Below are 27,691 nucleotides of genomic sequence, written 5' to 3' on the forward strand. Positions count from 1 at the left end.
TTGCTGGTTGGTTGTGGGATCCTGGATAAAAAAGTGTTTGTTTGTTTTTTTTCTGAGACCCCGTTAGTACTCTCTAAAATGGAAGTTTAAAATAGCTAATTCTTTTTAGCTCACAAAGCTGATGCAAGTAAAAGTACTTTTAAAATTATGAAGTGCTAAGTCTCTGAATGTAGCTTATTCAAACTCTACAACCATTCAGTTATCACCCAACTGTAGCTCTCCTTCCTGGGACAGGTTTATGTCCTAGCGGGTATTTTCAGAAAATGTCTCACTCTCATTCCAAAACAATCAGTCCATTTACTCAGGGACTATGCGTCAGTCTTGTGCTAAGCAAATCCACTGAACATTTATAGTTTTGTGTCTAGCATCCTTCTTTTCTCAGGCAGTATCCCACTCTTTTGAGGCTCGCTCCTTCACCAAGCAGGTCGATGGGAGATGTTATCTCCTTCTATGCTGCTGCGCCTTTGGTCACAGTGACTCAGCAAAACACGGGCTCCTCACCCTAGCTGGACCGACCCCAGTGGATCAATCCCTCTTGCCACATTGGTCTGGCGGGTGGAAGTGGAGTCAGCATACAACTCAAGTAGACCATTCAGAGTTCTAGAGCAACAGCAAAGTCTTTTCCCCTTTTTTGGTAGAGTTATATGACAACGTAAATCTAGAAGCTGTTGGTATCCATTGTTCTAGCTTCAAGGATTTCCACTTTGCAGTGGTTAAGAATGAAGTCAATACTGAAAAAGAAACAAAGCTGAGGAGAAGGTAGTAGGTAGGTAGGTAGGTAGGTAAGCAGGTAGGTAGGTAGATTTCGTTAATTAATTTCTGGTTCCAGATAACTTTGAAACAGGTTTTGCTTGACTTTATCATGATTTGTTTTCTTCAACTAACAGATTTCTTTATTTAAAGTTAGGTTTCAGAGTGCCTGGGTGGCGGTTAGTTAAGCATCTGACTCTTGGTTCTGGCTCAGGTCATGATCTCAGGATCTTGAAATCGAGCCCCGAATTGCATTCTGCACTCAGCGTGGAGTCTGCTTAAGACTCTCTCTCCCTCTCCCTCTGCCCCTCCACACGGCATGCATTCTGTCTCTCTCTCTCTCTGAAATAAATAAATAAATCTTTAAAATTCGGTTTCTGTGAACCTAATGATAACTAACTAATACAACAAACTAGAGAGGTCATGAAGCTTGAAATGGGTACAACATTTAGCAGCTGACTAACTCTTCAGAAGGATAGTCAACACTAAGTGGGGAATCTTTAGTAGAAGTTATTATTTTGCTAGAATCCTAATTAGGTTCTGCCACCCCCAACCCCTTCCCTTTGATTCCCCCCAAACTGGGGGAGGGCAGGAGCTGTCACATAAGGTGTTTTGTGCATGCTCCAAATAAGAAAAATGCACACTTGAAATTAAAATTCAGTTTGACTTTTGTCTTTGAAAAGTTAGGCCAGATTAAAAATCTAGTATATGACCCCAAATTTATTTGCTCCTGCAACACATCATCTGTCTGACATCTCCACAAGTTACAGGAGAAGCACGCTATTTTTATGCCGGAGCAGAATATGAAATAAAACAAGCCCATCTTGGACCAGCGTGAGATTATGAATTTACATAGCTGAAGGAACATCTTGTTTTCTTTAAGGTGTTCAGTTGTTGGGAAAGTCCATGCTGGACCTTTAGGACTAAGAAGCACCAGTCTTTCTCATCAACAAAACAAAACAAAGGAAGAAGCCATCCTTGTCCAGTACTCCCGTTTGCTACTAATTTCTCTCTCCTCTATCCACAGTCACATTTCCCTTCTTCATCTCTCCATTTCCTCCTGGAAATCTCGCTCTCACTCCCACCCGTCCACTGAAATGACCCTAAGTCTGATGACCTTCCCTCTGCCCAAACAAACGGACATTCTCCGGTCCTACTTCTACTTAATCTTGTGGCATCTGACATTCTGCTCCTCCCATCCTATCACTTTTTTATCTCCTGGCTTCCAGCACACTCTGATTTTCTGATCCTCCTACACACCCTTCTGTCTCAGTGTCCTCTGCCAGCATCCTTTCCTCCGTTTATCCTTCAACTTATCGGCATTCCCAGGAGTTCAATCCTTGTTTTTCTTCTGATTATGCTCGATGTTCCTGGACAATTTCACCCACTCTCATTTTAAACTCTCATATCATACATTTATGATCCCAAATCTTTATCTCTAATGCTAATATATTTCCAGGACCAAAAACCTTTAACCCCAAGGCCTATGCCCACCTCCACTGTGACTGCCTGCCAAACTGTCATTCAAAACTCACTTCAGAAATCATCACCTCTTTGAAGCCCTTCCTAAACCGACAAAAGAGTTAGCTGCTCTCTCTTAGGGAAAACACCTACAACCCTTACCTAATTCCAGCAATTTATCTCCTACACTTACAGGTCTGATTTATTTTCTAGGTTGGAGGCTTTAATCATGTCTTAATTATCTTTACAGTCCTAAAATCTAGCACTGAGATGGTCATATGATCAGTTCTTGAAAACTGGCAGTTAATTGAATAATGTAGGAGTGTGCAAACATTTACAAAAATAGCTTTCCCTGTCTTCATACCTGCTCCTCTCCACCACTTAAGCTTCCTAAAATGTGGCTTTGATTGCATCACTTAAGCCTAGAGGTCAAGGTCTTTCACATTCCAGATCCAAGCAACCTTTCCAACTTTGTTTCCAACTACTAGCTCTCCAGTGTACATGTTACATGCTACCCAGACTATTCATTATTACCCAAATCTCATTCTTTCCCTCTTTTTTTTTTCCTGCTCTAACCTTTTGTTTAAGCTACCACTCAGTGTTCTTTGGTTGACTACAACAGAACTGACTAACCTAAGCCAAAAAAGGAATTTATTAGAAAGATAGCTGTTAGAGGGAGAATCATGAGAATAAAATGGAGTGGCTCATAGAGTCAATGATAAAAATGAGTCCCCAGGCTCAGAAAGGAGTACCTCGGGGTACCAAGAGAGCAGAACTCACTGACAGTTTCTGCAAAAGGAGAGTCTAGAGCGGTAGTGGCATGCTTTCCTCTTGGTTCACTCTGTACACAATTCGAATTCCAGGAAACATTCTCGTATGCACTCAACAGGTAATATGTTCACCTGTTGACCTGTAAAGGGCATGGTGGCCTATTGGTTCCACCAAGACTGGGTCTAGGTATTTCCTCAATGGAAAGTTGAGGTGCTGCTATCAGAAAATAGAATAGAGGATTCTGGAAAGTCAAAAACAAGAAACCAACTGCACCCACTTATTGCAACCTCTCTTAATATACCTTTCCCCCCATTTTTGTGCAAAATCCCACCTCTCCTTGAGGTGATTTCCTGGGACAGATCTTAATCCCCTCTGAATTCCCAGGCCTCTGGATTCTGTTCTAGTGACTCTGGTGGCCACAAGAAAGTGCTTTCTGTAATTTCCCTCCTCCCCTTCATTTCCAGCTCCTTGGGAGCAGGGACCACTCTTGCCAGATCTTTGTCCTAACTCTGAATTTAGCCCTCTCCAACTAAATTCCTCACATGTTTAAGAGAATGAAAAGGTGATGATTTAGGAGGAAAGCATGAATGAGGAAGAAAGGAAGGAAAGAAAGACTGAATGAGATGACCTTGGAAATATTTACCAACATTAAGTTTTTGTCAGACTTCTAGCATTACTCCTACATAATTCCCAAGACAGTTTCGAGCTTTTCACACCAAATGCCATCACCTTTACAAGTGGCACTGTTCTAGGATTCAGAATCTCATGACTAACCACTATCATTGTTTTCACAGGGTTATGTTTTGAACATTACTGCAGTCAATCCTCCAAATGGTCCTTTGGAGATACTAGTTACTATCCCATTCTCAGGGAAGTATGTAAACTCAGAGTGATAAAATAATTTCTCCAAAGTTAAACAGTTAATAAATTACAGAGTTGGAATTTTAAAAAGGTCTATTGTCCCGAACTGAGCTCTTAACCTCCAATGTACTACATAAAATATACTATATAAACAAATTTCATCACTTTTTTTCTTTTTTTGCATATAGGATTGATGAATGCTGGTATATACATAAGTCTTCGCATAGTATGATCTTTTCTTGGTCACTCAAAATTAACGGAAGTGCTTGATGCATGTTTTTTTTAGTATTGAAAGAAGTGCTCAGTCTTGCACTCCCTCATAAAGTAGTGTATATGTCAGTGCTAACTTAAATTCAGTAACTGGCACCTGTCTTCGTACATTGTAGCTCTTTTTGGATAAAATAGCAGCAGAAACTATGTATTGGGAAATGTACAGTGAAACCACTAATAGAGGAAATTTTTATATTGGAGTACTTAAAAATGGACATATTACTAATACTACACTATGTAGCACATTAGAGAATGGTCAAAATAGAAACAAAGCCATTCTAGAATGATCCATGTAATTATGGATTAGGGTTGGAGACAGCAATATGAACTCATGTTTAGCTCACTATAGATGGCTACACATATAAATACTGATATGTATATATACAAGATTTACTTGTACACATATGTACTTCCTTGTCTTCCAGCTCAGAAGGACTAGAAGCAATAATACCCCAGTAGCAATAAGTACCCAGCATCCAGATCTTGGTTTTGTTTTTCTTTTCTTTCTTTCTTTCTTTCTTTCTTTCTTAAGAGAGAGAGTATGGGGGAGGGGTAGAGAGAGAGGGAGAGAAAGAATCCCAAGAACCCATGCTAAGCATGGAGCCTGACATAGGGCTCGATTTCATGACTTGAGACTCAATCAAGAGTCGGACGCTTATCCCACAAAGCCACCCAGATACCCCTAAGTCTTGGTTTCTAACACCACCTCTCAATAAATGGAAGCGGGACTCACTGTAGAAATGGCTGAATCTGGGACTGGTATGGGAAAAACACAAGCTGATACTAGAGTATTTTATAATACCAGAAAGCAAGAAAGTGCTAAAAAGGAAAAAGAAACAAAACAAGAAAAACAAAAAACAAACCTGCAATGATAGGCGTCTACCAAAAGGACATAGAAGCCAGGTAAAGGGCTTCCAAAGGTCAAAGATGGAACAATTTGAGCAACAAAATAAAGTAGTATTGGAACACAATAAAAATGAATGAAATAAATATCATAAACCCATGTATATAACTGACTAAGTAAATGGAGAAGAATAGTCAAAATCTCTCCTGTAGGGGATCCCAAATGATTTACATAAATGTTAAGCCTTCAAGGAGGTGGAATGTGATGCCCCAGGCCTGAAGCGTGGACTGTGCATAGGACTGCCTTCCAAAGAGTATGGAAAAGAAGCAAGAGAGTAACTTTACAGTGGAGAAACCTGACAAACCCAGACAGGTGATCAAAGTTAGCATCAGTAGTGATAAGTTACAGTATTCTTGATATAATGTGATAAAAACAGTGTGTTATTTCTGTGATCTTCTTCCCCCAAACCTAGAACTCCAGTCTAATCATGAGAAAAGTATCAGGCAAATCCCAGTTGAAGAATATTCTCTCAAATATCCTACAAGTACTCCTCCTAAACTGAAGTCTAAGAAAAGCCTGAGAAAACTGTTACAGCTAAGAGGAACATAAGGAGCCCTGACTGCTAAATGTTTTCCAGTATCCTGGACTGGATCCTAGAATAGTGAAATGATATTAGGTAAAACAAAAAGATAAAGAAAACAAAACGTGAGGAAATCTGAACAAAGTATGGACTTCATTTAATTATAACGTATCGGTCTGGGCTCACTGACTGCAACACCAAATGTATCATATTAATACATGATGTTAACAATAGAGGAAACTGGGCATGGGGTATAGAGGCGTTCTCTTTATTTGTGATTTTTCTACAAATCTAAACCTGTTCTGAAATTAAAAGTTATTTTTAAAAAACCAATGAAGCCATTACTCAGCATAACTACATTGATAAAGGGAGACTGGTCCACCTGGGATTAGAGTTTGGGTATGGGATTAAAGTATGCCAATCCAATTTACTGTGCACCTAAATTCCTGAATTAGGACTGGAACCATCTCTTCAACTCTAACTCTCCAGAACAACAAAAATATAATGCATGCAAGTCACATAGGAAATTTTAAATTTTTTAGTCTCCACATTTCAGAGTAAAAAGGAACAAGTAAATATAGTTTTAAGATATGTATATATTTAATTTTAATAATATTTAGTCCAATACATCCAAAATATTATTATTTCACTCTGTAGCCATATTCCAAGCACTCAGTAGAAACATGTGGACATTACAGCTCCTGAGCCACATACTAAGCAAACCACAATATTCATAAGTAAAAGCATAAGTAAAGCATAAGTAAAAGCTTTTCTGAATTCTATCTACAACCACTACAACTACAAAGGCCAAGAGAGAATCACCGAACATTTACAGCTTCTATTTACAGCTACCCCTAGATGGTCTTCAAAAGCCTCCAAGGATTGACATATGTAATAAGAGAGACTTGAGCATTTTCTTTTAGCAAAAACATCTGTCTGGTCCCACCACTTTCACTTCTCTCCCTGCCTCCCTCCTTGATATCCTGAGCTCAAAGCCCAATTTCATTTCATATCCAAAAAGCTCAGATCACTCATATACTCTCAAATGTAGGCATCAGCAAGAGAGATCCACCTAACTCTAGTCTAGGCAGAAAAGGAAGAAAGAACTGAGGTCCAAGTTTCCTGTAAGAATTCAATTAATATCACAAAGTCTAAGAAGCTGGGTCCTAAGTAACCCTACCAGCTGTTGCCTCCAGCAGTAGCAACACTTTTAATAGCTAATTTATCATGCACATTCTCTGGGAAGAAAATTGTGCTAGGGTGTTCCAGGCTTTCTTTCATTTGATGTTTTTACAATATTGTAAGGTTGAAGCAATTACATCCTCTCCCCAACTTAAAGATGGAGGAAGCAGGTTTAGAGAGGCCAAGCAACTTGCCCAAGACTGCACATCTAGTAAGTAGCAAAGCAGAGATTCTAATCAGATCCAATGCCATATGTGAATCTTACAGTGGTAGGATCCACAGAAGACCATTTCTCTCTCTGTAAATGAAGTAAGCAAATAATTGCAGAAGAACATTTTATTTACGATTCTTGAGAATGCCTGCCTGATGTAATGGAGCTTCTGCAGAGCATCTCCCACCTGGGGTTCTTCACCAAAGCAAAAAGAACTTCGCAATTAGTATTAGCTATGGTTTTCACACTTCCGTTTTCTTGACTTCACCACAGAACTCTAATCATTAAAATTAAATTTCAAATAGTGTCATAAAACTGCTACCTAAGAAGGGACTGATGTGTTTCATCAGTCCAAGTACTAAAATTAGTTAAATTCAAACATTTCAGTCTAAGAGCAAAGTCTTTTTATTGTTTAAAACATATCACAGAGTAATCAAATTTCTCCTTTAAAATGAGGTTGTAAAATACTCAATCTTTTTCATTCTCCCTGGAGGTAACACTTTAATACATTGTACATGCACAGCAGAGATTGAAGTTCATTATAATCAATCCAACTCACTCTACTTCAATTTAAATAAATCAGTAAGCTCCGGGAATGAACTGCTCTGGCTGCAAAGTTTGCTCCAATTTTAAACTTCTCAAATTAAGTAAAGCATAGTTCATCTCCTCTAGGTCAACCACTAATGATGTCCAGAGAGATTATAATTACTTTCAATCATACTTTTCTTTCTTTTTTGGTGATACATATTAACTTGTTAGTTCATAGACATATACCTGAAATTTATAACTACATGGATATATTTTTTCATCCTTTTCTATTTATCAATTAGAAACAGATTATAAAGGAAGCAAGCATAAGTAACTATTAAGAGGGAAACTACTACATTTTTAAAAATAACTATCATTCGATTAGTCAGGTCAGTAAGCATTTTTCCAGTGCCCACTATACAATATTCTTTCAATTTCGGTGAAGCTGCTATGTTTGGTCCTTACATTAGACTACATGCAAAGCCAGTCAAGGTTTTATTTTTAAGGCATGTAAATCAAAGGTTTCCTTCTATATGGCAAGAATTATTACATTGAAACATAAAGACAAGGAAAAAAAATCAATTGTAACAAGATCTATTTTCTTGGAAACAGCTTTTACAACTCTGCACCCATGGATGACTTTGTTACTTTATATAAAACACCTGCCCAATACAAAAATCTATTAGCCCAAACAGAAAATGCTTCTCTGTTAAAACTGTTACAATTAAAAATAAACAAAAAGCCAACTGAAATCACTAGTCCTGATACTCTGAGCCTCAACTCAAAAGAAGTCGTCTCCAGCAACAAGGAAAACAAAAATCAAGATGGCCTTGGGCAGTGGAGAAAAGCAGAACGGAAGAGAAGAGACGAGGTGATGCATCATGAAGTGATGAGGCCATCAGCCACCTTCTCCGAGGCAGCAGAGCTCGGTGGTATATGCTACCTTGGTTCTGTCCTCTTGTTCCCTCACTTGGGCTCATAAACCTCTTTAAGACATCATTCACCTCACCAGAACTAACTGGGACTTCAGGAGATGAGTGGGGTGTAAGTTCAGAGATCCTGGTTTCAAGCAAATGACCCTATTAATAGAAAATAGGTGGGGGAGAGGGAAAGAGAAACAAGGAAATAAAGGAAGAAAATTATTTATAAACACACAAGTTTGGGGAAAGTAGTGAAAGGCAACGAGGAACGACAATTTCGGTCCTGCAGAAATTATTGCTGGCATCGCGGACTGACTAACAAGATGGGAAATAGGAAGCAGCCCACCAGCTCACAGATCACTGAGCATCCTCTTTTCTATGCACTATACCCCAGAGCCAGGTAGAGCCAAGTCCAGACGATGGTTCGATTTCCCTAACAAAACTAAGCTAAAAGTAATAATCTTTTTTTTTAATTTTTTATTTTTTATAAACATATATTTTTATCCCCAGGGGTACAGGTCTGTGAATCACCAGGTTTACACACTTCACAGCACTCACCAAAGCACATACCCTCCCCAATGTCCATAATCCCACCCCCTTCTCCCAACCCCCCTCCCCCCAGCAACCCTCAGTTTGTTTTGTGAGATTAAGAGTCTCTTATGGTTTGTCTCCCTCCCAATCCCATCTTGTTTCATTGATTCTTCTTCTACCCACTTAAGCCCCCATGTTGCATCACCACTTCCTCATATCAGGGAGATCATATGATAGTTGTCTTTCTCTGCTTGACTAAAAGTAATAATCTTATCTGCAACTAACCACTCAAATCTGTACTTAAAGATAAATCCTAAAACAATGTCTCACATACAAAAAAAAATTACCAAATATCATATTCATATTCATCTGTTCATTAACTTAAAAACATTCTTCTGAGCCCTAAGTAAATGCCAAGGAAATCAAACAAAGCTCCCACCTTCATAGTTGACAGTTAAGCATGGAAAGTAAGATATGCTAAAACACTAAAACTGAGCACCTGGGTGGCTCAGTCGGTTAAGTGTTTGCCTTTGGCTCAGGTCATGATCTCGGGGTTTTGTGATGGAGCCTCCAGAGGACAAGGGAGTGCCTGCTGAGGGGGAGGGTCTGCTTTTCCCTCTCCCTCTCGCTGCTCCCTCTACCACTGCCCGTGCTCTCTCTCTCTCCCACTCACTCTCTCAAATAAATTATTAAAAAAAAAAAAATAAAACAAAGAAACCAAACCAAAAACACCTCTAGATGGGATACGTGGAATTTTAAAAGTGATAAAAATCATCCTGTACCAAGTGTCACATAAAATTAGGTTACAGTCTCCCAAGAAGGATGAAAAATAAGATCAGGGGTTGGGGGTTATGAAAAATACTAGTAATTATAGCAGCTAACACCAAAAAAAGGGCTTTCCATATGTTAAATCATTTAATCTCCACAACCCCAGGAGAGATGTATCGTTCTCCATTTTACCAAGAAGTAAAGTTGAGAGCGATTTAAGAAACTTTCGTAAGTTCCACAACTTTTAAGTGGCAAAGCTGGGATCTGAATCCTGGTACCGTGGCTCTTAACCCTATTTTGCCGCATATAGTAGTATTATTACTAACAAAACAACCGGTTGCTGTATATTGCAGATCCATGATTTGGGTACGTTCATTCACTCTTTGAATATCCACTTCTCTATTTTACAAATGAGACAAAACAAAACAAAAACTAGGAGTCCGAGAAACGTCCCCAAGGTTGCAGAAGTTAACACAGCGGTGAAGTCCGGATTCCAGCCCAGAAGCTCAGCGCAGGCTCCTCTCCTGGCACTCCACAACCCAGCCTGGACTGTGCTTTCCCCCTCAGCCAAGTCCAGCTCCATCACTCCGGGGGGAACCCTGCCCCACCTCGTTCCTCAGAGACGTTCCACCGCCCGCGAGCCTCAGCGCCCTCAGGGCCACCCCCGCCCGGCCGGGTCAGGACTCTCACCAGGCGGGAGACGGGGGACCCTCGCAATCTTGCTGGTGATCTCTGCCGTGAGCACCGCGAAGTCCTGCTCGTAGCCTTCGAAGTCGGATGACATGGCGGCTCGGGAAAGGTCGGCCCGGGCCGGAGCCCAGGTCGTGGCAAGAGCCACGCGGGACCGACGAACACCGTGTAGGGACCCTGGGAGGGGGCCTAGAGAGCAGAGTGGAGAACCGGGGACAGCTCCCAGCCCGGCCGCTTCCTGGTTGTTCGTCGCAATCTCAGTCCTCCGGAAATGGGCCTGGATGCGTTTTTTATTGTCCGCTCGGGCTTCAAGATTTTTTTAAAAATCTCGAAAAGAAAAGCACTTCTATTAGGGCCCTGAAAAGCTTCCTAAAACCTGCGGGTTTTCGGGGATCACGGAAAGCATTTTTTGCCACTCCACGTTCTGAAAAGCGGCTCTGGTTCCCCCAAGCTAAGGCTCCCAGGAACGTGCTTCCCCGGGGAAGTGTGATGTGGGGAACCTCCCGGAAGTGGCTGTCGCAGAGACGCTGCCGCGGGCGGGAGGTGGAGAGCAGCGGCGAGAGAGCGGGCGGGGAGACAGACCGGTGGCGGCAGGTTCTGCACTCCACCCTCTTCCAGCCAGGATTTGCTTTCTGCTTGCGCGGGCCTGAGGTCCCCATGACGGCGTTATCCGAAGAGGAGAAAACCTGTTCCGGGTGAGCCCAGGCCGCCCCGGAAATGCGATGGCTGAGGAGCGGGCACTCAGGACCGGTCTGAGGTGGGAGCCAAGGCAAGGGATTTAACTGTGATTTGGGCGGTCTTCGCCCCACCCGAATGAGCCCAGAATCTCCAGAATGTTGAAACCGACCACGCTTGCCGGGATGTTTCTCCTCTGAGGGAGGATTTCTAAGCGCTCTGCTCCATGACCCGGGCGGGAAACTGAGGCACGGGGCAGCAGCATCTGTTGCGTGAAAGTCCTTATTCCCCTTTATCTGGGATCGTCCCTGGACTCGCTGCAGCCCAGTGAGAAATCAGTCCTTCCACAGATCTTCCGGCGCTCGGCGTCCTGCCTTCCCCGGCCCTCGCTGCGGAGGCATTTCCTCCTTTTTTTTTTTCCCCTCAGATATTTTCATTCCTGTTCATCCCCCCGTGTTCCTCGAGTCGTGACTGCACACACACACCTCTGCCCCCCCCCCCCGTCCCCTGCTTCCACTCCCTCGGCTCTCTACCTTCGGCCCCAATAGATCCTGCAGTTGGTGTTTGGGAGCAATCGCGGGCAAAAGGTCTTAGCCCGAGTCGGGCTCTTAACTAGACGAACGGCGATTCGGTAAAAGGCAGTTTGGAATTCCGCAGAAGGAGGTGGATGACTTGGTTCCTGGTCTGGGGTCAGCTGTTAGTGGTCAGCTTGGTGTAAGCCCCCGCTCCAAGCCAGTTTCTTTTCTATGAAGAAGGGAGCGGAATTCAGTCACCCCTCGCGCCTGCTCCAGCTCTGAACCTCTTGGTCTCCCCAAACCGTTCACTAAAGGTTGGACAGTCCCAGTTCCCCGACAAGTTGAAAACAAAGGAGTAAAAAGCAACTCTTTCCGAATCCTGTATTCAGTTCAGACGCCATTCAGCCTGGAGTCCTGTTTGGGATAAGCCCTGTTTGGGGATAAAATACTTCTCTTCAGCATCGGAGAAGGCGCTCATCCCATAGAAGTGCACTTGTGAGATGCTTTTGTTTAGGTGGTTATTGGAGGTCAATGTATATAATAAAATTTTTTACTGAGCTTTCTCATTTTGTTTTCTTTAGATTGGGTTTCAAGCCAAGACACTGGATTCTCCTAGTTGAGACAAAGAGCTCTGAGTGTGTTACAGTGAAAATGGCATAATCTGCACTAACCTCCCACCGCTTAAAGGCATGACAGTTAAGGAACCCACATGGACTGGTGGCACATGGAAATGTGTGCACAGAAAAAGGAAATCTATAATTTTTTAAAAGTAGGAAGGCATTCTTCCTCACCAGAATGGGTACATTCTGCTCGGTTATCAAGTTTGAAAATCTCCAAGAATTAAAGAGACTGTGTCATTGGGGTCCCATTATAGCCCTTGGTGTTATAGCAATATGTTCTACGATGGCCATGATTGACTCTGTGTTGTGGTATTGGCCTTTACATACAACTGGAGGAAGCGTGAACTTCATCATGTTGATTAATTGGACGGTCATGATTCTTTATAATTACTTCAATGCCATGTTTATTGGTCCTGGCTTTGTTCCTTTGGGGTGGAAACCGGTAAGAAAAAGATCTAAGATAAGAAACTCTAACAATAATCATATATTTAGTTTATGGCTTATCTGCTAACCAATAATATCAGACACAGCCTACTTTTTGCCTTAGTAGAGTCTAAGCAAATTATTCTAATTATCATTTAGAGCTCAAAGAATTTATTTTTTATTTTTATTTTTTTTTAAGATTTATTTATTTGACAGACAGAGATCACAAGTAGGCAGAGAGGCAGGCGGACAGAGAGAGAGGAGGAAGCAGGCTCTCCACTAAGAAGAGAGCCTGATGCGGAGCTCGATCCCGGGACCCTGGGATCATGACCCGAGCTGAAGGCAGAGGCTTTAACCCACTGAGCCACCCAGGCATATCTGTTTGAAAATACTCATCTAAATTAGTATTTCCCAAAAATTAAAAAAAAAAAAAATTAGTATTTCCCAGAGAAATTTTATGGAATACTGTCCCGCATTAAAAGAAAAAAGAGGAATGAAGGGGGCTGGGGAGTCTATAAAAATTGCTGGCTTAAATCATAAAGTTTTAAAGTCAATGTTAAAATCGTCACATTAGGAAGTACAGTACAAATCAATTTGTGACTTTTTAAAAGTTGTGGAAAGTTTATGCTTGTGATTTTCCATATTGCTTGCTGAGGGACACCACCTGATAGCTTGTTAGAAATGCAGAATCTTGGGCTCCACTCGAGACCTAGGAATCAGAATCAGCATTCAACAAAATCCCCAGATGATTCTTAAGTATGTTAATGTTGGAGAAACACTAATGTAGTATACTATTTAAAGTGGGTACAGAGATGAGTAAGACAACTTTGTATCCTGAAAAACCTTATAGTTGAGAGAAACCAAGGGACTTGTGTAAGTAACTAAATTATAGGGAAGAATGGGGTGAGTACTGTTGAAGTTTAGAAGGACCTGATCTTTTTCAGCTGGGGACCTGAGGGAGGAGTGGAAATTTCCACAGATGGGAAAGAAGACATTCCAGGTTGGTTGGTGGTGGAAGCATATAGTCAGAAATAACAGCTTATGTTGTGCCAATAAAGCGGAAACTAAGGCAGATTGTGGAAGGCCTTAAATGTATGAGAAATTGTTAGGCCATAGGGAGGTAGTAGAGGTTTGTCAAGCCAAGCTCTGACCTAATCAGGGTTGCGTTATAGGAATATTATTCTGAAAATAGTTTGGATTAGAAAGAGATACAGGAAAGTAGTCAGAAGTAACTAAAATGGTGCAAAAGAGATCTCAAAAGTGTCAGCTCTGATGTTTGAATCCTCACTCCAGAGTTCCTGCCACACGGTCAGCTACCTTTTTCCTGAACTCCTCCCATTCTAATAAGAGTTTGGAAAAGTAGAATCAGCTACGATCAGTGGTGGTGGGTTTGGGTAGAGCAGGGGGAAGAGAAATTAAAAATGAGTTCTGGGTAATTGGAAGAGCAATGTGGCTGTTAACCAGAAACTCATTATTTAAAAATATTTCAGCTCAAATAAAAGGACTGGAAATGCAAGTTAGGATTCTGTCCTTACCCAACCCCTCACAGAAGAAAAATCAAACCATACCAAAGCATTTATTCATAAGACTTGACATGTTATTACTTAGGATCAGATAACTGATGAATTTTTTTTATATTTTGCTACCAAGGAAAATTCTCAGGATAGCATGTACCTCCAGTATTGTAAAGTCTGCCAAGCATACAAGGCGCCACGGTCACATCACTGCAGAAAGTGTAACAGGTACTGTCTTTGCTCCTCTTTGGGGACTGATCAGCTTGGTTACTGGTCTTACGTTTTTCTTTCTGCCACATCAGTCTCAGTTTTAGTCTCTATATGGTGGCTTCTTTGTAAAAACCATTGTCAAAACACTTGTGTCCATATCTCCATTTTATTAAGTTACCAATTTGATAATAAACATTCTTCACTCCTTTTTGTTATAAGTGAAAAGATTTTTTTTATTTGCTTTTTGGAAAAATATACATTTAATTTTGCTTCTTGTCCTGCCAAGAGTAAAAAGTTATACCTTCAAGTTGTTTCCATAGATCAGGATTAATTGTGCTTGTCTGCTGTCGTCTTGACTAGCTTTAGAATTGTTCTGAGTCTAAATTATAAGGGACACCTGCCCTTTCCATCATTTGGGTCGACTAACATTTACACGTTATGCAGATCTAATAAATGAACTCAGGTGTGTATTATCGCTAGTGTTCAATATAAAAAACTTAATGGGAAGAAAATGAAATCACTATAAGAATACAAAATAAACTAGAACTTTTTTACATACACAGCTCTTACACTGATTTATTAATAAGAAATTTGTGATGAGAATGTTGAGGTTTAGGAAAACCATTTGTGGCAAATATATAGTTTGGTATGAGGCCAGGAAATATTCTTCTAGCAACAAGGAAAGGAAGCTCAGTAAGACTTTGCTTGTTATACCACATCTTATATTCCATAGTTAGCTTCATAGCTCAGAGAATCCACATCTAAAGGACGAGAACAGGAAGGAAGTTACAAGGTCTTCTCGGTCCCATCAACCCTGGCAGAGATTTAGAAGTGATTTTGTTGAATCTCTGTTGTACTCTACCTCAGTCACTGCATTTCAGAGCTAGAGATTAAAATAAATCTTTTTTTTAAAGATTTTATTTATTTATTTGACAGACAGAGATCACAAGTAGGCAGAGAGGCAGGCAGAGAGAGGAGGAAGCAGGCTCCCTGCTGAGCAGAGAGCCCGATGTGGGGCTCCAGCCCAGAACCCTGGGATCATGACCTGAGCCGAAGGCAGAGACTTTAACCCACTGAGCCACCCAGGCGCCCCTAAGCTTTTTTCTTTATAATGAACCTCTCTGTGGGCCTCCTGACATCTTAAAACAAACTCACTTGTAGCAGACCTTGTTTCCTCAGAAGCTGTTACAAACCCTGACTTCTCTTGTGTTGTTTAGAATTTAAAAGAAGTCACTGTTCAGAGTTGTTTAAAAACTCATAAAGACTTTTCTTTCTGTTCCATGGAGTATAATTCCTCTGTGAGTCAGGCTTGCTGGTTTCCTGTTTACTTGATCTTTTGAAGACCAAAGTTGTTTAAAGTAGACAGGATTTTTTGCCTCATGTTTTATGTAAATTTTTCTTGTTAGATGTGTGATGAAGATGGACCATCACTGTCCTTGGATCAACAATTGTTGTGGTTACCAAAACCATGCTTCGTTCACACTGTTTCTCCTTTTAGCACCACTGGGTTGTATTCATGCTGCCTTCATTTTTGTTATGACTATGTATACACAGCTTTATAATCGGGTAAGTGACAGTGTTTGTTATAAAATCATTTATGCCAAATTAAATGGTAGTTATAGTTATTTAAGGAGCCCCTTTTGGAATGATGATGTTCATGATTTAGGTTGGGAAACAGAACTTTGCTTTACATATATATGAATTTCTTTAAAAAAAAAAAAAGCTATTAAAATTTAATTTTTTTCTTAAGCTTTTTTTATTCATTTGAGAGAGAGAGCATGAGCGGGAGGGAGAGGGAGAAGCAGACTCCCTGCTGAGCAGGAAGCCTAACACAGGACTGGATCTCAGAACCCTGCAATCATGACCTGAACTGAAGGCAGCCACTTAACTGACTAAGCCACCCAGGTACCCAAACACTTAGTTTTTTAGATGAGGAAAAATTATTTTGTTTTGGAAACGTACCTTACTAGCTGTAGTTGAAGTTGATAATATTATTACTGTATGTATAATTTATTCGATTTCACACTTTGTAGCTGTGGTGAGAATAATGAGAAAAAAGGAACAAGAAGAAAAAGCCCTAGTATTTTCTATTTCCATCTAATTCATTTTGCAAGTTTCAGTTCTTCTGTTCATTTCTAATTCCAGTGCCATGGAAGGTAGCTCATGGAGCAGGCACATGTCCTAAAATATCCTCCAGAAGATTAGGTTGACTGATGGGCAAGTAGAAAACTTCAGGGGCACAGATTCAATCCCTAAAGAAGCCTGGTGGGTAAATGCTACAAGGACTGTAGCACCTGGAGAACGTAGGCCCTTCATCGGTGGGACAATCCGTATCAACCTCAACCAGTTTCTGATGTCTGGACACCTAGTCCAGTGATACTAGATCTTCTAGTTTTTCAGGAAAAAATCAGAAAATCTGGACTTCAAAAAAGTTAAAGTTAAACCAGAAGTTTAACGTCTCCTGATTTTTAAATGTTAGCACCTGGGTGACTATTTGAAAACATTTTGCAGACCAGGTGGTAAGCATCTACAGGGCATGTTTCGCTGCATTTTGCCAGTTTTTACACCTCTGATTGTGGCACATGAGGGAAGAAACAACTAAATTCTAGGCTGTCTTTTTTTTTTTTTTTTTTTTTTTTTTTTTTTTTTTTTTTTTTTTTTGCTGCGGAAGATTCCTGTAAATATTGAAAAGCAAGGAGAAGATGGGTGACACAATTATAACTTAGATTGATGACTAGTGTTGTTCATGCATATTAATGTTAGTCGGTATACCTTATGCTTTCTGAGGAAATAATTAAAAACAAACAAACAAAAAAGGTAACATTCGAAAATAACTAAGAATGATATTCTGCGTATCAGTATGAGTTCAAGCCCCAGTATCAATTAGAAACACATTAGAAATTCATTTTCTTTTAGCCACAGCTTCAGGTTATCATTTGTTGATCTTTTTTTGATCAAGTTGTTTTAAGTGTCCCAGTACAATCTGACCATTTATAACAACTGAACATTTCAAGTGTGTGTTGTTGTTCGTAGCTCTCCTTTGGTTGGAACACAGTCAAGATTGATATGAGTGCAGCCCGGAGAGATCCTCTTCCAATTATTCCATTTGGATTAGCAGCATTTGCGGCTACTTTGTTTGCCTTGGGATTAGCTTTAGGAACAACCATAGCTGTTGGGATGTTGTTTTTTATCCAGGTAAGTTTCTTGTTTACCTCTAGCAAAAAGTTGTTCACTTACTGGGGCTGCTTGTGATGAGAAAGAGCTGAAGACCGCATTCAGGTATGCAGTATGAAATGGAAGTTACTGTTACCTGTACCATCGAGGTAGCTAATCTCTGTACTAGCCAGATGATTTTGAAGTGACTACCTAAATCTCCAGGTAATTGATTGAATTTTTAAAGTGTTATCTTAGAGTTATATATCACTTTATAGTTGAGAAAGCCTTTATCACATTATGGTCTCTCTTGATCTTTACATCAACCCCCAGAAAGAGTTGAAGAGGAATATTTTCCCCTTCCTTACAGATGAGTAATTGAATCACGGAAAGGTGAAGTGACTTAACTCAAGATAATCCACTTATGTATTCAGTAAACATAATTATTAATGCTGTTTTATAATAGCATGTATTTAATCATCATCATCATAATAAAGCCAATGTTTATTCAGCACTTATTATGTGCAAGACACCGTTTTAGGGACATCACATGTAGTAGTTCATTTAATTCCAATAACAACCCTATGGTACGGTGCTATTTAATGGCTACTCTGGTGAATTAGTGTGCTAATTTCGGAGGCTGCAATAATGAAAAAAGTCCTGCTCTTAGGGAAGTCACAATTAGTAGTAAACAGTTAACTAATACTGGCTCATGCGAATATCACAGATTTATGTACAAAGTGCTGTGAGAGCACAGGGGAGAAGGATGTGGCCCATGACAAAACAGTTATGAACCATTCCGTTCACTTAGTTAACTTACTCACTAGTCGAAGGCCCGCTGTGGGCCAGGTTCTGTTGTGCTCAGCCATAGGAATATGGTGAGGACTTCTTTCCCATATGTGTCTTTACCCTGCCCCACTGTTTCTGTGGACACAGCTGGACTAAAAGGAAACGCAGACCTCTCATAGAATCAGAAATGCTGGCCTGAGGGCTCTGGTGCATCACTCAACCCTTTCAAACTTGTAGTTTTGAAATATCTTGGTTTTGGTTATACTTTATGTTTTCTATTAGCCTGGGGTCAAATTCTTTGAAAAAATTCCCCCACTGCCTCTGATTAAGAATCATATTAGAAATAGACTAAAACCCTGTGGTGTAAAAGCCCAGATAAGTGGATTGAGTCATAGCTAGGAAAATTGATTAATAGAATCAAGACTGAATATATTTGGTTTTTAAAGCAAGCGGAATATCTAGGTTGACTGAGTCACTTCGTTGTAGTAAATAAATTAATCATAAACTTAAGGTTAATTAAAGATAGTGATAAGCGATTTTAGTAGCAAAATGCACAAATACTGATTAAGTGATTAAGTGGATCAATGTTTTATTAATAGTGTGGAAGCCTTGTTCAGAAGTTAGTACTTAAAACCTGAAGCTTTATTAAGCTAGTAGATTCAGATTTGATTATGGATGATGACCATTATCATTTTGTGGAGAGGCTTTGTAGCACAGTGCTGAAGAGCAAGGACTTTAGAGTCAGATAGACCACACCCTGAGTATGTCACTTAACCTTTGTTATCCTGATCTCTTCATCAGTGGAATGCACCAATAAAAACTATCTCATAGGGTTACTACAAAGATGATAATCTTAAATGAACTGAAGTTTCATCATAAAATTTTACTGTGTATCATTTAATTTTCAGATGAAAATAATTCTCAGAAACAAAACTTCTATTGAATCATGGATTGAAGAAAAGGTAAATTTTAATAATTGTTTCCTCAATCTCAATAAAGATTAGCTCAGAAAAAAATAAAAAAAAATAAAGATTAGTTCATAGGCCAGATTAACTAATAAATGCCTGGAAGTGAAAACTTCACTATCAGATGGCTTTCTTCAGTCATTTGAGTGCCACATAAAAGAAGAATATAAAAAAGAAACATTTTGATTCATTCTTGGTTTAATGTAACTCCCACAGAAATATGCTTCTCATTCACCCTGAGTTGCTGAAGAAGCCCAAGCCATCCATTAAATCATTTGGCCATTCTTCCTCAGATTAGGGGTTAAGGCAGACCATTCAGAAAGGAACATCTCTCCCACCAAGATGCCATCAAGTTTTTTTCAGTGCTTTAGGACTAACAAACCTTCATAAGCCATAGGACTTAGAGCATAGCTTGTTACAGACCTCCCAACCCTTAATACATACTTCATTCTGTCTGTTGCGATTCTGTTGTAAAGTCCATCTGACCACTCTGCTCCCCGCTTACAGCTTCTCAGAGCCTCACCATCACTGTAGCAGGGACTATAAACCCACATACCTGCGGGGGCCAGGCGGATCACTTAGGTGACAGGAGCCAGCCTGTGATACTAGAGCTGCCTAACAGATGAAGCTGATTGTTACCATGGGGGGGGGGGGGTACTCACTCAGTAATCTGAAATCATCTAATTGTTTTTCTAGAAGAGTAAGAGATCTGGATTTCTGTGACATCTCTTTGTTTTTAGATATTAGGAAGCAGTTCACATTAAAAACAAAAAGCCTTGTGGGCCAAATAAAACATAACAATAGGACATATTTAGCCCCCTGGCAGCCAGTCTATAGCTTGAAGTTATAGGACTAGTTTCTTAAACTTTTTGGTTTCAGAACCCTTTTACATTCTCAAAATTGTTAAGGACACTAAAGAGCTTTCTTAATTTGTGTAGTAGTTATCAATGATTGTCATATTTCCTGAGAAAAATTTTGAAGCTTTATAATTTCATTTAAAAATAATATACCCATTATATGTTAATAAAAATAGCATATTTTAAAAAATTATTATATTTTTCAAAGTAAAAAATAGAAGAGTGGCATTGTTTTGTATTTTTACAAATCTCTTTAATATCTGACTTAACAGAAGACAGTTGGATTCTCACTTCTCCTGCATTCACTCTGTTGCGATATGTTGCTTTGATTGAAGTATATGAAGAAAATCCAGCTTCACACAGATAAGTAGGTAGAAAAGGAAAGAGTATTTGAATAGGCTTTTTAGTTGACAGTGGATATTCTTTGGTACTACATGAGAACTTCACAGGTGATAGCCTTGAAAGGTTAGTTGTATGTGAGAGGTAAAGCTCTATCAGTAAACGTTTTGTACTCTTGTACATTTCAGTCCATCAGTACATCTTGCTCTTTGAATGGACCTTTTACCCATACATGATTTTATAACATCAGGTATTGGTCATTTGGAAAATACAGTTTTATAGAGTAATGCACATTTTCCAAATGCTGATACATTGATTCATATCATTACCAATTTTCTGGGGGAAGGGCCTTTATTTTGGAAAGCAATCAGGCTCATCGCGGTGGATACAAATTTTCCAAAGTTCTAATTTTCACTTGAAAGCCTTAATTTTTTCACTGACAATAGATAGTTGTTTACATTGAAGTAACAGCTTGACTTTGTTAATTTTTGAGAAAATTTCTGCCAAATATTGAAGTTTCAGTAACCTTAGTTTGTTTCATTACTCATTCTTTCAAGTAAAATTGCATTAAATGAAAAAAGTTGGCTATACAGCTTTTATTAGTTCACAACACAAACAGATGTTTTCCTTGAGATAAATGCTTTGGTGTGCTTTATGTGTCCTCCCCATTTTGTCACATGAGAGGTCATCTACTTGAGAGTTGAGATTTAATGAAAATAATTATTTTTATTGCATCATCGAGAACATTCTTATGTAAAACTTTTGTTCGATTTTTTTTTAAATCATGAGTATGTAATGGTGAAGAATATAATCTCTATTTGCACAGTTTGGTGCCACTATCATGATTCCTGCTAAAGGTACTAGCAATTTTACCCACTACTGCAAATATCAACACAATGAAAAAGACAAATAACATGTTAATATTAAGATGAAAGTTGTTTGATTTTGTTGAACCATAAGAGAAGATCTTGGGGACTGGGAGAGGTGTGCCAGGCATGCTTTGAGAACCACTGATATACATACGGGGTTAAGTCCGAGCTCCTTAGCATTTTCTACCTCTTCCCACCCCATCTCACTCTTGATACCAACTAAAATCAAAAACTCCCAATTTTATACATCATATGCTTCTCTATCTTTTCACATGTCATTCGCTCCACCCAGAACACTCTTCCTCCTTGTTGCTGATTTCTTCTGCCTCAAGACCTAGTTTAGGTGTCATTTCTTCCAAAGAACCTTCCTTGACTCTCCCTAGATTAGCTAAGTGGGCTTTATTTTTTTTCTTTCTTTTTTATTTTTTTTTCTTTGCCTTTCCCATAGCACCTGTTACACATCTCTGTTGCCTCTTTCTTACTTTCTCTCTCTCTCTCTTTTTAAATTTTATTTATTTATTTATTTATTTATTTATTTATTTATTTTGAGAGAAAGGGAGAGAGCATGAGCGGGGGGGAAGGACAGAGAGGGAGAGAGAGAATCTTAAGCAGGCTCCACACTCAGTGCAGAACTTGATGTGGGACTGAATCTTAGTAGCCGGAGATCATGACCTAAGCTAAAATCAAGAGCCGGATGCTTAACCGACTGAGCCAAAAGGGACCACACCTCTGTTACCTTCTAACACAGTATTGATAGAATACCCCAACTTCACTGAGTGCTTCTCTTAGGCAGAGACCAGGCCTCAGTCTTTTTGTAAGCTACTCATCCTTACCACTGTTTCTTTGTTAATGGCTTAAATCTCTGTTCTTTGAGACTCTTAACCATTTTGAAGATTCTGAGACTTTTGTTTATAGAAAGGGAAAATAAATTATCCTTTACTGTTTGTGTGGGAATTTGCAGTTTAGTAGATTCATACATATACATATAGCTTGACAATTATTTTAATTGAATTAACATCAATATTATTTTCTAAGCAATAGAAAACTTTCTAAGCAAGAAAACTTTCCCTAAAATATTGTCCCCGATAATAAAGTATTTCAAGGTGTCATTTCTAGTTAATAATGTAATGTATCATCATTAGATTAATAATTTTTTTCTGATGACGAAGGCTCTTCATAAAGTACCGTGCTAAACCTAAAAGTTATTTTAAAACTGGCACTCTGTTGCTGACTAAAAAATATAAATAAGTGGTTAACTTTATAGAAAATTTATTGAAATTTATCAGGCACTAAAATTGATACAAATTTAAAAAACAAAAAAAGTTGATACAAACTCAGCTGGGTTTGTATACTTATTATAAGAATAAATTATGCATCTTTATACCACTAGGTGTCAGTGGAACTTAAGAAATTCTAAGTCAGTTTATCTCCTTAAGTTCAAGTTAACAATTCAAGTGCCTAGAATATAATTTATACAACCTGAATATTTATGTATATGTATAAAGTACACCTATAAATGCATATATACATAAGTATATATATATATACGTGTATAATGGTATAAAAAACTGAAAGAGGATCAACACATTTCTGCTAGTTTTTTGAGAAAATAATTTTCAGAAAATGATGACTCCCCTGGAACCCATTTTTCTGGCTGCTTCACAGGTGTTGTTGCTACCCACGATACAACTGCCGCTATCTGGAGCACCCCTGAAACAGTTCTTTCATCCTGAATAAACTCTTGCTTTCTCTTAAATCTTTTTATCACCATCCCTTCCTTACACCTATATTCTTTTGTTTTGCTGAGCAAAGAGCATTAAGGATATGTTATATGTGGAAAAAAGCTAATAACTCATTTATTTATTTAGATTTTATTTATTTGAAAGAGAAAGAGCACGAGCAGGGAGAGGGGCAGTGGAAGGAGAAGCAGACTCCTGGCTGAGCAGGAAGCCCGACATCACGCTTCCATCCCAAGATCCTGAGGCCATGACCTGAGCCCCAAAAGCAGATGCTTAACCAACTAAGCCACCCAGGCACTTACTAACTCTTTTAATAAGGATTTTTGAATGTGTGTTCCTGAATAAGCCCAGTCAGACATTTCCTGAATGATCTCATATGAGGTCGGTGTTATATAGCAAGTTCCTCTTATATTATGATAAGTTTGTCTGTCTCTTCTGTGTAACATGACCACAGGGAGGAAGCATTCTTAGGAGTGACACAAATTTGAGGAATAAATGTATGTTACTGTCAATACTATCAATAGGACAGTATTTAGAGCCATTGGAGGCAGAGGCATCTGCTATCTTCTTTGTTACCCACAGGCTAAAGATCGAATTCAGTATTACCAACTGGATGAAGTCTTTGTTTTTCCCTATGATATGGGAAGTCGGTGGAAGAACTTTAAGCAGGTATTCACGTGGTCAGGGGTCCCGGAGGGAGATGGACTAGCGTGGCCAGTGAGAAAAGACTGTCACCCGTACAGCTTAACAGTAAGTATTTCTGTGCAAATAGGCTTTCCTTTCTATCTAACCCTTGTCTCCTTAAGTGCCCCTTAACTCAGATGACATTTTATAGTAAGATAAGTCATATGGCTTTTTTCAGTTTGGCAAAAATAAATCTAAGTTAAAAATCCCAAGGCACTCCTTCTGTCCTCTCTCTCTTTTAATTTAAATCTCTCTTTAATCCTCCATACATGGGACATAAAGTCCTGATCCCCTTACTTAGTTACAGAATCCAGCCTAAAGCTGCCTCCAACTACTTCCTAATGGAAACCACCCTTTCCAACCGGCGTGGTTTCCTCAGTGAACCCCTTGTGTGTTCCTGCCACCTAACTCTGTCCATGCTGTTTTTTCTCTCCTGTGACCTCTTCTGTATTAGAAATTATCAAGGCCAGTTCCAGTTCCACCTCATCTTGATTTGGCACTTAACCGTATGCAACTCTGTGGTACCCATGAGGTCTCACTTTTATTTAATTCTTTTATCTTATATCTTTAACAAGATTCTAATACAGAGACCACGAGTTATCTTGATTTCCCTTACTATATCTAATATAGTACCATTTAATAAATTGTTGCTGAATAAGTGAGGAAAAGTATATCATAATGATGACTTTCATTGGAGACTTGCGGATGAATTTTGCAGTCTTGTCTACCTTGTCTCTGAAGAATCCGTGAATCTCTGTCATCATCACTTTCAGGACTAGCCTAGAAGTCCCATGAGGGCAGTGAGTACATCTCCCTGATCCCTGGGCCATAGCAAATGCTCAGTGAGTATACACAGATGAAGACAGAGACTATGGAGAAGAAAGCCTCATGCCAGCTCCTGCTCTGTCAGAGAGCCCACTTTCCACTTTTCTGAACAAAACAAAACAAAAACATGGGGCCTTTGAATTGTCAGCACTGTGAAATGCTGGAAAATTGGGAGTTTGTTGTAACATTTGTTCTTTTTATATCTCCAAACAGATTGAACAGTTGAAACAAAAAGCAGATAAAAGAGTCAGAAGTGTAAGTAAAAATTTTGCAATGATACTAGTTTCTTTTTCCTTTTGTCAGGCTCTACCCTTCTGTATAGTTTTCAGAATTGCCTCTGAGTAGAAGCTAACTGTTGGCTTTTATGAAATAATGTTTCTTACTACAATTGTTGAAATTTGATACAGTTCACTTTTGTTTTCTTTTAAGTAGTTTGGAGGTTTGGAGGGAATGTAGTCAATTTATATTGCCAACAGAAATCCTCATTATAGCTCTTTAGTATGAAACCCATCCTTACACTTATGCTGTACAATTTGATGACCGCTAGCCACATGTGGCTATTTAAATTTAAAGTAACTAAAATAAAATAAAAAATTGAGCTTCTTGGTTGTACTGGCCATATTAGAAGTGCTTAGTACCTGTGTGTGTCTAGGGCCTACCCATTGGTTACCACAACTATAGAACATTTCCTTCACTGCAGAAAGTTCTACTGGACAGTACTGATCTAAAATTTAATTCGTAGCGATGTGCTTGAAATGCAGGCTAAGAAAAGCCTAGAGAACTAGAAATGTCAGTTGCCTCTTATAAAGGATCTGGGAGGTAAAGACTTGTCACCTGATAACTTTGGGTCTGCCTTTAACAGTTTAAATTCAAATTTACAGAAATTCAGAGGTAAACATTACATTGTTTTTCTGATTACTGATGCCAGGTACGGTATAGAGTAATAGAAGATTACAGTGGTGCCTGCTGTCCTTTGAATAAAGGAATCAAAACCTTCTTCACGAGCCCCTGCACTGAAGAGCCTCGAATAAGGCTACAGAAAGGGGAATTCATTTTAGCCACAAGAGGGTTACGGTGAGTGAGAGAAAGTACTGACTTTCTTCTTTAAATTAGCATCTAGCCTAAAAAAATTAATTTTAATCTTTTAAATATTTCAGATACTGGTTGTATGGAGATAAAATTCTTGATGATGCCTCTGTAGAAGGTATGGAAATGGCAACAAATGTTTAATAGACCAGCTGCTAGTAATAATTCCAAATTGTGCGAGAACAACTGTTACAATCAGTGTCATGTGCATTAGGACATAACCATCAAGCATAAGACATAAGACACACCATCAAGCAACAGAAAAAGGCTTCTTAGATTATTTCTCCATAGCACTTCTATTTATCAGGTCTTTTTAGGGGCAGCTAATATCGGAGGTCATCATGATCTGTGTGACAGGCACTTGTAGAAGTGCTTCACTTGTGGTGAAGCCCCCACAGCCCTCATGTACATTTCACTGGTGAGGAAACCAAAATGCAGAGACTGAGCACCTTGCCCAAGACCGCACTAAAAACAGGTAGAGCCAGGTGTCCAGCCCAAGCAGTCCGGCTTTACAGCCTATACACCAGACCCTTTTGCCCTACACTCTCTCTGTGAATGCATATTCCTATGAATTTATTACAGAAATTAACAGATTGAAATTTTCTGTGTCTTTAATTTTTTTTCTTTTCTTTAAGTTTTAGAACTGTTCCTTTGTAAAGTAAAGGTTAATTCTGGATGCCTTTAGATTCACCCAATATGACTGCTTAGGCAACCTTGACACAGAAATTTACATGTTAGGAAGAAACCTAAGAAGGAAATTCATAGAAGCTACAGGGAGGTGGTTCCCTGGAACAGGTGAAGTATGAGAGTGCCCAGAACACCACGATCACACATATGTAAGTGAACACCCACGATCACACATATGTAAGTGAACACCGTATCAAGGAATCCTGCCCATGTTCCCCCGCCCCCCCCATGCTCCACTTAGGGCTTGTCCTGAACCACATTTGCACCTTTCCCAGCTAATACCATTTGGGAAATACTGGTTTTCTGACTTGACAGACAGCTTTTAAACATATACATATTTTTTTTTCTCAAATTAAGCTTATAAAAGCTGGTAAAGGAGGAAAAAAGTAAAACAGAACTAAAAGCTTACTGATTTAAAGTAGTGGGACTTATTTGGCTCAGCAAGATCACTAAATCTATTCACATCAATTTCATTTTCTCCATCAGGTGTTTCACGAATCAGAGGCTGGTTCCCTAGAAACTGTGTGGAGAAATGTCCCTGTGATGCTGAAACAGATCAAGCCCCAGAGGGCGAGAAGAAAAATAGATAGCCACTGCTGAAGTAAAATTACTCTTTAAGTCCTCTCCATTACTTGAAAATTGTACATATTACTAAAGAATTATGCAATGAGCCTACTCTGGTTAAGGTGTTCTTTTCCTCAAAGGTGCCCTAGTGCCATAATCTAAATATTTTTATTACCATTTTGAAATGAAGAAGCCATTCTGCATATGCCTTTGAATTCCTGCCCCTCTGTCACTTCTTTCTCTCCACAAAAGGAAAAACACTTCACCCAAGTAAGTCAATTGCATTTTCTCTAGGATTTTTTTTATGCGCTGCACACTATGGACCTCACCTGCAGATATAGTTCCCCCTTTGCCAGGAGCATCTGCATGTGATGCTTTTATTCTGTTTCCCTCTCAGTTATTTCTTATGTAATATTCTAGATACTGTAGAAAACATACATCAGATTCAATATAAGCTTAAATTTTATTACCTGTCTTTTAATAATGCAGATTTTGTCAAATCAAATAAAGATCAATGGCTGTTCTGTATAAATCTAATTTTTTACTATCCTCTTTCTTTTGGCTGACTAAAAAGCTTTGTCATAGTTCTTTGTGGAAAAACTCCTCTACTACCTTGTGAGAAATTGGCATCTTTAATCCCGAGTCTTAAGATACTCAGTAAATGAACTAGTGGTATGAGATCACAGTATTCTGGGAAACTTTCAGCGAGCTCCAACTGCCTCAACTATACACTTGAGTCTCTCAAATCTTGAAGTTCATGCGAATGGTAGGATCTAAGCTGATGGATTGGATGCTTAACGTTGGGCTTGT

At 39.2% G+C, this 27,691-nt stretch overlaps 2 protein-coding genes across 24 annotated transcripts in view; one reads left to right on the forward strand and one right to left on the reverse strand.

The window, feature by feature from the left end:
- Positions 1 to 10,733, reverse strand: part of VTI1A (vesicle transport through interaction with t-SNAREs 1A) — a 351,501-nt gene extending 340,768 nt beyond the window's left edge. For all 21 annotated transcript variants that reach the window (XR_009353293.1, XR_009353283.1, XR_009353292.1 and 18 more), the window contains exon 1: positions 10,368 to 10,733. Coding sequence is in view for 7 of the 21 variants with exons in the window: in XM_059173203.1 (XP_059029186.1) it covers positions 10,368 to 10,461 (94 nt within the window). In the remaining 14 variants the exon portion in view is untranslated. The remainder of the gene's footprint in view (positions 1 to 10,367) is intronic.
- Positions 10,734 to 10,890: 157 nt separating this feature from the next.
- Positions 10,891 to 27,418, forward strand: ZDHHC6 (zinc finger DHHC-type palmitoyltransferase 6). Of its 3 annotated transcripts, none has more exons than XM_059173198.1 (11): positions 10,891 to 11,124; positions 12,139 to 12,619; positions 14,251 to 14,342; positions 15,731 to 15,890; positions 17,358 to 17,519; positions 19,175 to 19,228; positions 23,618 to 23,785; positions 24,758 to 24,799; positions 25,473 to 25,618; positions 25,702 to 25,748; positions 26,804 to 27,418. In XM_059173198.1, exons 2-11 carry the CDS (start codon positions 12,353 to 12,355, stop codon positions 26,905 to 26,907), a joined length of 1,242 nt encoding a protein of 413 aa, XP_059029181.1. In that variant the 5' UTR covers positions 10,891 to 11,124; positions 12,139 to 12,352; the 3' UTR covers positions 26,908 to 27,418. The 3 variants fall into 3 exon arrangements, with proteins under 3 accessions (XP_059029181.1, XP_059029182.1, XP_059029183.1); XM_059173199.1 differs by having other exon boundaries at positions 10,891 to 11,062; XM_059173200.1 differs by lacking the exon at positions 10,891 to 11,124 and having other exon boundaries at positions 12,573 to 12,619; positions 15,823 to 15,890.
- Positions 27,419 to 27,691: the final 273 nt, after the last annotated feature.

Source organism: Mustela lutreola, chromosome 4 (genome assembly GCF_030435805.1).
Source record: "Mustela lutreola isolate mMusLut2 chromosome 4, mMusLut2.pri, whole genome shotgun sequence".
NCBI lineage: Eukaryota > Metazoa > Chordata > Mammalia > Carnivora > Mustelidae > Mustela > Mustela lutreola.

Excerpts from the sequence above, each read along its gene's own strand:
- ZDHHC6 (XM_059173198.1), top strand. The coding sequence starts at position 12,353 with ATGGGTACATTCTGCTCGGTTATCAAGTTTGAAAATCTCCAAGAATTA. Across the intron at positions 17,520-19,174 it reads GGATGTTGTTTTTTATCCAG|ATGAAAATAATTCTCAGAAA; the intron begins GTAAGTTTCTTG and ends TTTAATTTTCAG. Across the intron at positions 25,619-25,701 it reads TTAGCCACAAGAGGGTTACG|ATACTGGTTGTATGGAGATA; the intron begins GTGAGTGAGAGA and ends TAAATATTTCAG.